The following is a 14,406-nucleotide window of genomic DNA, read 5'->3' as shown; positions in this document are numbered from 1 at the left end:
AGCGGCAGTTTAGGGGTTAATGCATTTATTATTAGGAGAGTGAGGGGGGGGATAGCGGATAGAGGGGTATACGTGTCGGGCTATGTTTGGGAGGCGTGTTAGACAGTACGGGAGATTTAATACTTTAGTCAGTTTTTGTAGGTGCCGGCAGTTTCTAAAGTGCTGTAAGTCACTGGCGACTCCAGAAATTTGTACTTACGCAGATTTCTGGACATCGCTAGTTTGTCAGACTTACGGCACTTTAGCATCTGACGGCGCCGTATATGGTATAGCTCGAGTTGAGAGCTGAAACTACGGGCAGCGCAGGTTTCCACGCTTGCGCCGAAACCTGCGCCGTATATCGGATCACGCCCTAAAAGTGTGCTTATACGTGAAGCAGAAAAAAAGTAACACATAATAGCTGGAACATGATCACAAAATACCACCAACATTCAAAAAATGTCCTTATATAAGAATAGCACTTTTTTGAAGTTCATTATGACATTTTTATTTCAGCAATGAATTAGAGACTCTCTGGCAAGTTTGATCTATTGCTTTCTTTTTTCACTAGCTAAATCTATCTTTACAAGTGCATTATCCATTCATTAGATCGGGATTTCCCCCTGGCGTAATAAGAGCAATACAACAAGCTATCGAGCCAGCGGGGGAAATAACAAAATGTGTGGCAGTACCTGAAATGTAATTCTTTTAACCCAATGCTTTTCAGGAGAAAAAACATCCAGTAAGAAAAGAAAGAAAAACTGAATAAAACAAGTCGTCTTATAATGCATTAGCTAATTCTAAAACACTAATTGATAAGCCGGACAACATAATAATCATTATTAAGAATGACTTAATTCAATTTAAAAAGCTAAATCCTCATTTATTTATTTTTTACTATAGGAACTGTGTAGAGATTCACCTTAAAATGTGATGGCAGAATTGAAATAAAAGATGAAAGGCATAAAGTATAAGGGGCTGATCATCCAGCTATAAGAACAGTTCTTATTTAGTACATACAGTACTATAGTGATCTATTCTGATTTTGCCACTAAAAAGGGAGACTATGTAAAATCAGATGACACTATGAGGCCCATTTATCAAGCTCCAGATGGAGACCGCTGCTTGATAACCATAATCCTGTCCGCCTGCTCTGAGCAGTCGGACAGAGATCGCCACAATTCAACCCGATCGGGTTGATTGACATCTCCCTGCTGGCGGCCGATTGGCCGCGAGTCTGCAGGGGGCGGCGTTGCACCAGCAGCTCTTGTGAGCTGCTGGTGCAATGCTGAATACGGAGAGCGTATTGCTCTCCGCATTCAGTGATGTCTGTCGGACCTGATCCACACTGGCCGATCAGGTCCAACAGACATTTGGTAAATCGGCCTCTCTTTGTTTTACATAGTACAGTGGCTCAATTTTAGCAGTTAGCATAAGATCTAGCCCATAGATGGAGGAAAAGGTTACCTAAACTGGTAACCTAATGGAAAGAAAATATGAGGCAACTTACTAACAATGTAGTTTTCATTAGCGTTCCCCTAATAATACAAGCACAGAAAATCTCAACAATACCTCATCACACACCACAGAAAAATCATTATTTAAAAAAAAAAAATGAAGTTGGTTTATTTTTCTGTATAGTGTCAATACATTATATAAAGTCAAAAGTTCAAATCCCACTAAACAAATAGGGGCTGAATTATCAAGCTCCGAATGGCTTGAGCCTTCGGGCTCACCGGAAACAGAAGTTATGAAGCAGCGGTCTAAAGACTGCTGCTCCATAACTTGTCCGCCTGCTTTGAGTCTTACGGACATCAATACTCCCGATTCTATATGATCGGGCTGATAGACACCCCCTGCTAGTGGCCAATTGGCCGTGAATCTGCAGGGGGCGGCATTGCACAATCAGTTCTTGTGAACTGCTTGTGCAATGATAAATGTCGACAGTGTATGCTGTTAGCATTTATCGATGTGCGGCGGACATGATACGCTAAATCGTATCATGTCCGCTTGCACTTTCATAAATCGTCCCCTCAATATATTACTAAACTACTGTAATTATATCTGAAATTCTATCTGTTTGCAGAATGGAAATATGCAATAACTGGTGTCTGTCTCCTAAAATATTACTTTTGGTACCTATTTATTTCTTTAAAAGGGACATTAAACACCTCTTGCTTTTGTGTAAAATGATACTTTGCCCTACATTCCCCAGACAGGCCAAATAGTAAATTGTGTAACCTAGGGTTTCAAAATGTTGCAAACTACCTAAACTAACTACTTGTTTTGCAGCATTTTTAGGTTACAGATTTCGCTTTTTGGCCTCCTAGGGAGCATGGAACAAGCACAATTATAAACAAAAACAACAGGTGTTTAATGTTCTTTAAAAGTATAATGTATTAGTATAAGAGCTGCTTCTTTATCTAGTGTTAAAACTGTGGATTAACTCCTTGTATTTGCAAACTTGTTATCATGTTCAAAAACCTTACAAAATGATGGCTGTTTTATACAAAACATATTGATTACTGTTGTCATATATGCACAATAACGTTTTTAGGAAATTTAAACAGGTACTTACAATGTGCAACAGCTTTAGGGCATCAACAAACCTGTTGAATAAGAAATATTCTAGTTAAAGTGGTGATTTTAAAAGAAGCAACAGAGATCTTATAAAAGGCAATTTAAAGTCAATACTTACGCTTTCTCTGAGCTCATGATCTCCTTGGCAATGTGATACAGTTTAGTCTTCTGCCCAGATCCTTTGTTCTACAAATGAAACAATGTTAAATAAATGCAGAGAACTACATAACATTTAGAACATAGAGACAATTGGGACGATTTTTCATTGTCTGTCTGACATGATACGCAGTAGCGTATCATGTCCGACAGACATCGCTGAATGCTGACAGCATACTCTGTTGGCATTTAACATTGCACAAGCAGATCTAGTGAACTGCTTGTGCAATGCCACCCCCCTGCAGATTTGCGGCCAATCGACCGCTAGCAGGGGGTGTCAATCAACCCGATCATATAGGATTGGGTGGATTGCAGACCATAGCCTCAGAGGCAGCAGACCAGTTAGGGAGCAGCAGTCTTAAGACCGCTGCTTCATAACTGCTGTTTCCGGCAAGCCTAACAGCATCAGGGGCCATTCAGCCCTTGATAAATCGGCCCCTATAATAAGAATGGTTCAACTTACAATATTAGTCTTGTCACATTATGCATTTAAACTCATATGTGCATTAAAACAGGTTTTAACAAGATAAGAACCAATAGACCAATCAACTGTAGAATATTTTTGATGGGGGGGGGGGAGTAGGTGTCCCAAATGTTAGGTTTTACTATTTATTGGCATAGAAGCCTAAATGTGAATTTGCTCAATGAAGAGAGATCGAACAAGCCTCCCCTCTTTGCCTACTTCACATTAGAAGATCTACTATGGTTACCAGCACATAAACTAAGTGCCTTGGCTAATGAGAGAGTATTGACAAATGGCATAGATTTAACCACTGGCCAGTTGCCCACTCATTCCCTGAAAGGACTCCTTGCATGTTTGGCAGATTCTCATCAGTGAGCTACTTTGGGGTTCCTTACTTATAGTGATTTGTACCAGACTAATATGCTGATGTCAATGGCATAACTTATTTGTAATGTATATGGACCCAACAAGCAGGACAATAACTTTTGGCTTAGGTTGATCAAGATTGCTCCTTTTGTGGAGAATAAATTGACTATAACAGGAGATGTTAATATGACTCCCAACCCGTGTTTGGATAGGTGTAATGTAGACTCCAAATAAATTACGATGTTTAAAAAATCCTTAGGGATAAGAATGGTTTCTCTATTTCCCACACTATATAATGTTATTCTAAAATCTGAATTGAATGAATGGATAATCAACTTAGAGCTGGGTAGAGTATTTTTTGGGTATAGAAATAGGTTTTGAATTGTTTATTTAAAGTTTGAAAATTGTTAAAGGAACATTATACACTAATTTTTTCTTTGCATAAATGTTTTGTAGATGATCTATTTATATAGCCCATAAAGTTTTTTTTTTTTTAAAAATGTATAGTTTTGCTTATTTTTAAAAAACATTGCTCTGATTTTCAGACTCCTAACCAAGCCCATAAGTTTTATGTGAATACCGTCAGCTACCTTCTCCAGCTTGCTCCTGTTTGTGTAAAGGGTCTTTTCAAATGCAAAAGAGGGGGGGGGGGGAGTGTCTTATTTGCCACTTGCAGTGGGCTTTCCAGCTATCTTTTCAACAGAGCCAAACTGACAGCTTCTAAGTAAGTTTTAAAACAGTTTTATACTGGATTTTTATATCAGTATCTGTGCATCTTATTCTTTATAGTAGTGTCTATTACATGCAGTTATATGAAAATGAGTGTATACTGTCTCTTTAAATCAGCAACAGTTACAGTTAATTTTAGAGAAGCTCAATTCAGGTTACTTAATTGAGATTTATTTATTTCTGAAGCAAGTCTGTAAATGGAAAAAAGAGGTGGATAATAAACAATTAAAATGCAATTTATACAACTGTGATTTACAATATCTGTTCTGGGATTGCCTTAAAATAAGACAATACTGGTTTAAAGTCTCCTATTTTATATCACGTTTATAGATATATAAATATGTCTTCATTTATAAGCATTTTTATGGCCATATCTTCTAGCACTGTCTCAGAATATATTTGTTGGCAAAATGACAACAGTCTTGTGATAAAACATATAATGTTACATGCAGTATATTATCACCATCATATTAAAATTTCAGGGTGATTAGTAGAACATAAATATGATAACTGCTGGAAAAGGGAAATCTGGGTGTGTTAAGTATAGGGAGTTTGTGATTTTCTGGACTTGAGTCAATCGCATACATAACACAGCTGTCAGCTGTGCTAGACTTTGTTTTCCTTTTGTAACGCATACGGATTTAACACACATGCTTTTATTCTGTGGAATTCTGTGCAAAAATAAAAAAATATAAATAATGTTTGTAGTGTTACACTGGGAGTTATTCACTTATTCAAAAAAAGTTCCCAAATGAAGTCTCACATGTCTAACTATCACCTAGATTACGAGTTTTGCGCTAAACAGGGTGCGATACTAACGCCAAAAAAGTTGCGTTCTTTCACTCTCCATAGCGCTGCCATTACGAGTTACTGAAAAGCCTCCTTGTGCGTGCAATATGGTGGTGTTAAGATCCATACCGCACAAAATCCAAGGGCTGATTTGACGTGCTCGTGCACGATTTCCCCATAGACATCAATGGAGAGAGAGTGTTAGAAAAAAAACTAGCACCTGTTCGGAATTAAAAATCTCTGAAACGCAGCCCTATTGATGTCTATGGGGGAAAAAAAGTTACGTTTATACCTAGCAGCCTAACATAAACCCCAAGTCTAAACACCCTTAATCCACCACCCCCGACACCTAAATAAAGTTATTAACCCCCTAATCCGCCGCTCCCCACATTGCAAACACCTAAATAAAGTTATTAGCCCCTAATCCGCCACTCCCCGACATCGCCTTCACTAATAAAAGCTATAAACCCCTAGTCCGCCGCTCCCCAACACTAAATATAATTAACCCCTAAACCTCCGGCCTCCCATATCACCGCTACTAAATAAACCTATTAACCCCTAAACTGCCAGCCCCCCCACATTGCAAATTACTAAATTAAACTATTAACCCCTAAACCTAACACCCCCTAACTTTAAATTAAAATTACAATATAACTCTTAAAATAAATAAAAACTTACCTGTAAAATAAAAATAAACCTAACATTAAACGAACATTATTACAAAAAATGCTACCAATTAAAAACCTAAATTACAAATTTTAATGATGTTAGTTTAATGTATAGTTTAATGTTAGGTTTATTTTTATTTCACAGGTAAGTTTTTTTTTTATTTAAAGATAGTTATATTGTAAATTTAATTTAAAGTTACGGGATGTTAGGTTTAGGGGTTAATAGTTTAATTTAGTGTTTTGCGATGTGGGAGGGACGGCGGTCTAGGGGTTAATAGGTTTAGTTTAGTAGTTACGATGTGGGGGCTGGAGGTTTAGAGGTTAATACTTTATTATAGTGTTGGCGATGTGGGGGGGGCGGCAGTTTAGGGGTTAATATGTTTATTTAGATGTTGGTGATGTCGGGGAGCGGCAGATTAGGAGTTAATAACTTTTATTAGTGTCAGCAATGTCGGGATTCGTGGTTTAGGGGTTAATATATTTAAATAGTGTTGGCGATGTGGGTGAGTGGCAGATTAGGGGTTAATAAATGTATTTAATAGTCGCGATGTAGGTGGGCAGCAGCTTAGGGGTTAATACGTTTTCAATAGTGTTTGTGATGCGGGAGCATGGTGGTTTAAGGGTTAATAGGTAGTTTATGGGTGTTGGTGTACTTTGTAACATTTTAGATATGAGTTTTGTAAAACATTTTTGTTACACTACTGCTCCCAGATGGCGGTATGGATCGTGTTGGTATAGGCTGTAATGCAAGCATTTTAGCCTGAACGCACAACCTGTAATACCAGCGCTATGAAAATCCCACACAAAAACGTAATTTTTTTAGTGCAGTATGGACGTTGTGTTGTAGGCTAAAATGCTTGCGGTAAAGCTATACCGACACGACTCGTAATATGCGTTACTGGCCATTGTGCAACATCTGTAATTTAGCCGAATGTCAGATAAAACAAGCACTGTTAATATATCTTGAGGAATGGATTTTGGGACACCCAAGCTATAATTAAACTAAAATAAAAAAAATCTGGAGTTGGAATCACAGCAAGTAATGTATATGTATTTATTGTTTGATGTTAGTGGTTGTCAGTGCAGGTGGATATGGGTAAAATAACAGGTTTACTTTGCAAGGTAAATGGTTTAAAATAAATTCATTATAGCCTTATTTATATGACTTACTTAAGTTTAAGGTGTAACATTTTATAAAAAAATAAAATAAATATACAGAAAAGCAATAGAATGTTTCAGACAGGATTGAATTGCATTGTATTATGAAGCACAGACTAAAACATATTTCTCCAATTGTCAATAATACCTTTCTGCAATTCTAAACAACTTCCTAATACCCTTCTATTATCAAATTGTCTTTGTTTTTTGTTATCCTTCATTAGCAGGTAGGTAAACTCAGGAGCGTAGACGTGTTTGCCATTCTTTATGGCAGCAGTTTTGCAAGAATGTTATCCACTTACAAGAACACTAGATGGCAGTACTATTTCCTGTCATGCAGTGCTCCAGATATGTACACACTACCTATCTAGGTATCTATTCAACAAAGAATACCATGAGAACGAAGCAAATTTAACACTGGAAGTAACTTGGATTTTTTATTTTTTTTTAAATGTCATTTGTCTGAATCACAAAAGAAAATGTTTGGGTTTCACATTCCTTTAAAAAACAGCATTCATGGTGCTTACCCACGTATGCTTGTTTGACAGACATGCTCTCTGCTCAGACAGGAGATTGGAGTGTAGGGGGCAGTTTCTTTTTCCCCCAAATAAATTATATAATTTTTTAATTATTATCACATGGTGTTACAATCCACATATCCAAAATCATAAAAAAATATATTGCAAGAGGGGGATGGTCCTGCTCACAATCTAGATGTATTTACTGTAATTACAATAACAAAAATAATTAAAAAAATATTATACATTTGCTTTCAGCATGTCTCTCAGACCTTGCTTGCTGTTCGGAATAGGATGACTATGCAAGGGAATTGAACCAGTAAGTATTGTCTATGAATGTGAGCCAAGACACAAAAGAAAAAAAAAATACATTTATTGTGATATAAAAGAGCATTTTCCTTACAAATTTTGCTGCTGCCCCATTGTAGTGGAAAAGGAAATGGTAGCTGCTTTCCAGAATGCTGCCCAATTCAGTACTCTGGGCACATTGGGTGAGGGCCACACACAGTAATAACACAAATCAAAAAGGTACTGGACATGACTTTCTGCTACTCAAATATGAAAGTATGGAAGTATATTTAAAGGAATCAGGAGTTTGCTCTCATTCAATTTTGACATTTTTAATTAACACATTTGTTCAGAAATCAGGAACATGTCTCTGTAATCCCTGCTTTTTCATTGAGGATAACAAAGCTATGAAAAAAAACAAAGAAAATTGTGCGCCATCATTGTGACTTGCCTTAGTAGGCTCTACATCTGGACTGCTATTTCCAAGCTGGTGAATTAAAATAAATGAAATTTATGGAAGCTGAAGCTATGTTGGTATGAAATTATATTTACTGTCTAAGTGACTGATGATCAAAGATTCTCCAGCTTGGAGAGAAATTATAGTACAGATTTCATGGGGATTTAACTCACTGAAAGCTCAAAGAAAAAGGGCGAAAATCTCCAGCACGGCAAGATCTCTCTCATTTCTGTATGTGAAGGAGAGACAAGCCCAGTGCAATATAGCACTGCGTGATATGATAGTTTGCTACACTTACACTTTGTGCTGTGTATTTTATATTACTTTACACTTCAGATTGGATCAATTCAGTATTATTACATTTAAAGTTTTGTACTATTTATATTTTAATAGATTTAGATTCAGCAGTGATTTTACAAATTCTGATTATGTTTTGAAAGTTTCTGTGTAACTTTAACGAATTAGGATCATACTTTGTATATTGCCGTGAGTACCTTTTACAACTTACATTGCATTTTGTATTTCCTCAATTTTAAAATAAAGCACAGATTCAGAAAGTGGGAGGGACAGAGGAGTTCCCAGGGTATGTCTGAATCTCTCTCACAAGTCTTGTGAAATGCTGTATTCTCGCCAGCTGTATGCAGGTGAAGTTTGCTCAAAATTCACAATACACAGACAGAAAGGTAATATATACTAAACTATAGGCAAAAGCAAGTTAAATTGTAGTGAAACATTTCATTTTTATTTGTAATTGATGCAAACTGAGCCTTTATATCAGCCCCAGGTGTTTCTAGTTACCTTCTCTCTACCCTGGGAAATGTATCACAGAGAGCTTCCTTACTTTCTATAGAAAGCATCTGTCATCTCTCTGGGACTTAAAGAATTCAGTGAGTTCAGCCCCTATGAAGTCTGCACTATAATTTCTCTCCAAACTAGAGAGTCTTTGCTTATCAGGCCAATAGAAAGTAATTAAGCACTCTGGGAAACTGAAGCTGTCAGTTTCTATTTTAAAAATAAGAAATACAAATGTAATGCAATGTAATTTGTAAAATACACAAATATAAAAAGTATGATCCTAAATTGTTAAAATTACACAGAAATAAAAGTATGAACAGAATTTGTAAAATCACAATCCTACACTGTCAGAAAAAATGGGTATGGTTGGGGTACCTTTGTGAACACGTAGGGTACAACTGATGTGGTTGTACCCTCAATGGATCATAATTACACCTTAAGGAACTAATATATACCATTTAGCGGTAAAAAAGGTACAAATATTTTTCAAACTGTCAAAGGGTCCATGTCTGTACTATTTAATCCCCCCAAAAAGGTACAATCACTTTTGTGACTAAAAGGTTGAGGGGGATGGGTGGTTCAAGGCTGCCAAACCCTGCAAGTCCATATAATTTGTGCACCTCAATTATTAATTGAATACATAACTGGCAGTCACCAAAAATGAATTAAACATACATGTTATAGAGCAAAATAATTAATTTTCCATGGTTGTTGGTAATATGTAAGAAGTGTGCAAAGCAACATAAAATATCTTCAATGATACTGTGTTGCTGGTTCTAAATAGCAAACAAGCACTTAACATTTTAATAGTTTATATTTAGAGCATCAAGATGATAACTCTTAAAGATAAAGCAAATGTATTAACTAAAATTAGAGAAAATTTTTTACTAAATAGCAAACAAGCACTTAACATTTTAATGTTTATATATAGAGCATCAAGATGAAAACTCTTAAAAATAAAGCAAATGTATTAACTAAAATGACAGAATTTCTTTTTCGTTTAAACTCTATAAAATAAACAAGATAGGAATTCCTGTGTAGGACAGAAAAAGAGAGGCACCACCATAGGACAATATGGTCTGAAACTGGAGGAAGTGTCAGGTTATTTTCAGGCAGAGACCGACCAGTAGTTAATTCATGTGAATAGCAGATGAACACCCAAGCAAGTTCTTTTGACGCTGTACTAAACCCACTGGGAGCGTAATTTATTCTACTGGCTAAACCATAATTAGAAAGTGGAGCACGTCATACGTAAGGGGTGCTGCCCACAGAGAGGCGGGTCTGGTGAATTAATGAGCCAAGAAGGGCAGGGCCTTTCTTTCATTGACTAAGCAGATAAGAACGCCGGAACATGGTCCAACCAGGAGGGCGGAGATATGCAAATATTTGATGTATTCATGCGCTAACCCTTGGAGCTTGTGTACCCATACCGGTATCTCCAGCTGAACACCGTCTGTGCCTAAACCGGAGGATTTGGTTTCCTGTGACAACATCAGTGACGTATCTGACGTTCTAGCGTGTCTGTCGGGCAACTCACTATAGTCCCGATCGGCTGTATCTGGCACCCTGGCTGTGCCGCTGCTTCTCTGAGTAGATTCACTTCAAAGGGGGGGACTCTCTCCTGTGCTGTTCTGCTGTTTCAGACGATATTGTCCTATGGTGGCGCCTCTCTTTTTCTGTCCTACACAGGAATTCCTATCACGTAATTCTGTATTGGGAGTGCTGCCGGAGTTTTCAAGATCCACCTGAGGTCTCTTATTCGCTATACACAAGCACACCTCGTTAGGGATTTATGTTCTACTGACTGATAAAATAAACAAGAGCTGTTTAAGAACCTGTTTTTAAAAAAATAAAATAAAATTGTAACCGTTCCCCAGTCACATACATGAACATTGTGTAAATCGCTATAGCGCCATCTATTGGATGAAAGTTCCTTGACATGTGTAACACAGCTCCATCTATTGGTAGAAGGTTCATCATCAAAATTTGTACTGGGGAAATAGACTAATTTGCATATATTTTGCATAAAGTGACAATTCAATGTATGGTTGTGAGTTTTATCGTTTATCCCTCCCCTGAATCCCCCTTCCATTCGTTAGAGTTATATTTTATTATTATGTTGTTTTCTATATAGTTATGTTTTATGTGGCATGTCATCCAAAGTTAAATGGGGTGTTGTTAGAGTCTAGTACACAGTGAAATAAAACATGTTGAATAGATCCTTTTGGAACTGGTTCTTTAGCCTGGTTCTTTCAGGAATTCCTGTAGCAGTCTTAGGACCTGCTGTTTGGCTATACTAACCAAACATATAAAACTGCAGTGTGGCTATTGTAATACTGTCTGAAAAAGTACACATTAAATAAATGCATATTTAAATGTTATATAATAAATTTGATGGAACAGCATTTTAATATGCTGTGTTGAGTACAAATTTGCCATCATGAGGTACAAAGGGCTTGTCACTGGGGCAGTACCCTTAAAAGGCCAAATTTGCACCATTTTTTAAGGGTACATTATGGTACCATAGCACTGAGGTACAATCTAGTCACCAAAGTTACATATTTTCCTTTGAAAGGTACAATCTGCAAGGGAAATCAATTTCTACCTATGTTAAAGGGTACAGTGGGTGCAGCTTTGAGGGTACTGCCCCAGTGACAAGCTGTTGTACCCCTAAAGGTACAAATCTTGCACATTTTTTCTGGCATTTTTTTCTGACAGTGTAAGTACAAAAGAAAGAAAGTGCAAAGTTTAAATGCAATACAACTTAATCTGAAGTGTAAAGTAATATAAAATACAAAGCACAAAGTGTAAATTCAGCAGAGTCATCATGTCATGCAGTGCTATATTGCACTGAGCTTGCCTCTCACATTTAGAAATGCAGCAAATGCCTCTTGAAGAAGTATGGCAAAATCTGCCTTCAGTAGCTCTACATGGGAACCCGCTGTACACCGGCTCTCAGTAAGCTGACAAAGAACCTAAACCTGTCCATCCTATGATAATGATAGGAGCAAGGGAAGTTGCCTTTATAGTACTTATTTCTGTCCAGTTTCCCTTAACCGTTTAACGACCATCGTCGTACAGGGTACGTCATACAAAAACTGGTCATTAACGACCAACGTACCCTGTACGTCGTCAGGGGTTTCAAGCTGTGGAAGCGATCCTGATTGCTTCCAAGGTATTGCCATGATGCCTCGATATTGAGGCATCACTGCAATACCTTTTTTAACACACTGATGCAGAGAGAGCCACTCTGTGGCCTTCTCTGCATCGGCCAGCGATGGTGCGATCATTGGTGGGTGGGAGTCATTGCAGGGAGGCGGGTGGGCGGCCATCGCTGGTGTAATCACGTCAGAGGGGGTCGGCTTCACGCGCGGGGATGATGGGAGCGCACACGGGTGTGGGCATGGGAGCCCTACACTATGGAACAAAGTGTAAAGAGAAGGAGGGAGAGAGATGGGGGGACAAGTTATCCAAGGGATCTGAGAGGGGGTGGGGGTTGGTTATTGAGGGGGGAAGCTACACTACAGAAAAATAAATAAAAAATAAAATATAAAAAAGGCTAATTTTATGCAAACTGGGTACTGGCCGACAGCTGCCAGTACCCAAGATAGCGGACAATAAGGTAGAGGGGGGGTTAGAGAGCTGTTTGGGGGGGTCAGGGAAGTTGGGGGGTAAGGGGTGATCCTACACAGCAGAATATGTATTTAAAAAAACAAACAAAAAAAAGCATTTTATTTTAGTACTGGCAGACTTTTCTGCCAGTACTTAAAATGGCAGGGACAATTGTGGGGTGGGGGAGGAACGAGAGCTGTTTAAGAGGGGTCAGGGAGGGATCAGGGGGTGAGATGCGTCAGGTGGGGGTCTGATCTCTACACAAAAGCTAAAATTAACCCTACAAGCTACCTAATTAACCCCTTCACTGCTGGGCATAATACAAGTGTGGTGCGCAGCAGCATTTAGCGGCCTTCTAATTACCAAAAAGCAACGCCAAAGCCATATATGTCTGCTATTTCTGAACAAAGGGGATCCCAGAGAAGTATTTACAACTATTTGTACCATAATTGCACACGCTGTTTGTAAATAATTTCAGTGTGAAACCTAAAGTTTATGAAAAAGAGAACATTATTTTAATTTCATCGCATTTGTCGGTGAAATGGTGGTATGAAATATACCAAAATTGGCCTAGATCAATATTTTGGGTTGTCTACTAAAACAAAATATATACATGTGAAGGGTTATTTAGGGGTTCCTGACAGATATCAGTGTTCCAATGTAACTATCACTAATTTTGAAAAAAAAATAGTTTGGAAATAGCAAAATGCTACTTGTATTTATTGCCCTATAACTTGTAAAAAAAAAATCAAAGAACATGTAAACATTGGGTATTTCTAAACTCAGGACAACATTTAGAACTATTTAGCATGGGTGTTTTTTGGTGGCTGTAGATGTGTAACAGAATTTGGGGGTCAAAGATAGAAAAAGTTTTTTTTCATTATATTTTATACATTTGTTATAGTTAATTATAAGATATGATGAAAATAATGGTATCTTTAGAAAGTCCATTTAATGGGGAGAAAAACGGCATATAATATGTGTGGGTACAGTAAATGAGTAAGAGGAAAATTACAGCTAAACACAAACACAGCAGAAATGTGAAAATAGCCCTGGTCCTTAAGGGTAAGAACATTGAAAAATGGTCTGGTCCTTAAGGGGTTAAGGTGTGGGTATCTCACTGGTGAATATTAGGGTAGCTACTTAAAACTCAAACTGTGATAAATTTCTGAAACCTAAAAAAACAAAACACACCGTGCATATCATACCATTAAATAAAGGGTTCTTTATCATCTCTCAGATTCCCTCTTTTCTCATTACAAACTCACCTTTTTATAGTCAAGATGATCAAGATCCGCTTTGCTGGAATCCGAGCTAAATTCATCCTCATCTGAGCTATTGATAATCTCTTCATCATCTGAGTGAACAATACCCAGCACATCATCAGCCTCATCCTGCGATGTCTCACTAATAAACAGATGTAAAAATGAAATAGTATGTCAAATAAAAATGGATTCGCTGTGGGGAAATTGTACAAACACTACATGAGCAATGTGTTCTCCTTCAACAGAGTTTTGTTAGTACCACTACTCTGGCAAAACCTTTGCATGAAGTAAAATTAGTGCCTATTTCTCTGATAAACCTATTTAAACCTTTGTAATCCCCACAAAAGGACACTACAACTACAGTTGCAGGTTTAGTACTATTGTTTTTCTCCTGTGCCTGCATCTCTCTAGTCATTCTCTTGTTTTAACCATTAAAGGACCAGTAAATACATTAGATTTGCATAATCAACAAATGCATGATAAAAAGACAATGCAATAGCACTTGGTCTGAACTTAAAATGAGTAGTAGACTTTTTTTCTGGCAAATTTTAAAGCTATGTACATTTTAACTCCTCCTGTATCA

General features: G+C 37.5%; 1 protein-coding gene across 1 annotated transcript in view; it reads right to left on the bottom strand.

Annotated features, from left to right (window-relative positions):
* Positions 1 to 14,406, bottom strand: part of FGD6 (FYVE, RhoGEF and PH domain containing 6) — a 269,170-nt gene that overhangs the window by 159,020 nt on the left and 95,744 nt on the right. Inside the window, exons 3-5 of the mRNA XM_053716891.1 lie at positions 13,827 to 13,965; positions 2,678 to 2,745; positions 2,558 to 2,588 (exon numbers count right to left, since the gene is read on the bottom strand). Of these exons, the coding sequence (XP_053572866.1) occupies positions 2,558 to 2,588; positions 2,678 to 2,745; positions 13,827 to 13,965 (238 nt within the window). The remainder of the gene's footprint in view (positions 1 to 2,557; positions 2,589 to 2,677; positions 2,746 to 13,826; positions 13,966 to 14,406) is intronic.

Source organism: Bombina bombina, chromosome 6 (assembly GCF_027579735.1).
Source record: "Bombina bombina isolate aBomBom1 chromosome 6, aBomBom1.pri, whole genome shotgun sequence".
Classification (NCBI taxonomy): Eukaryota; Metazoa; Chordata; class Amphibia; order Anura; family Bombinatoridae; genus Bombina; species Bombina bombina.
The sequence above is the reverse complement of the archived record's forward strand: the minus strand, read 5'-3'. Positions and strand labels throughout refer to the sequence as shown.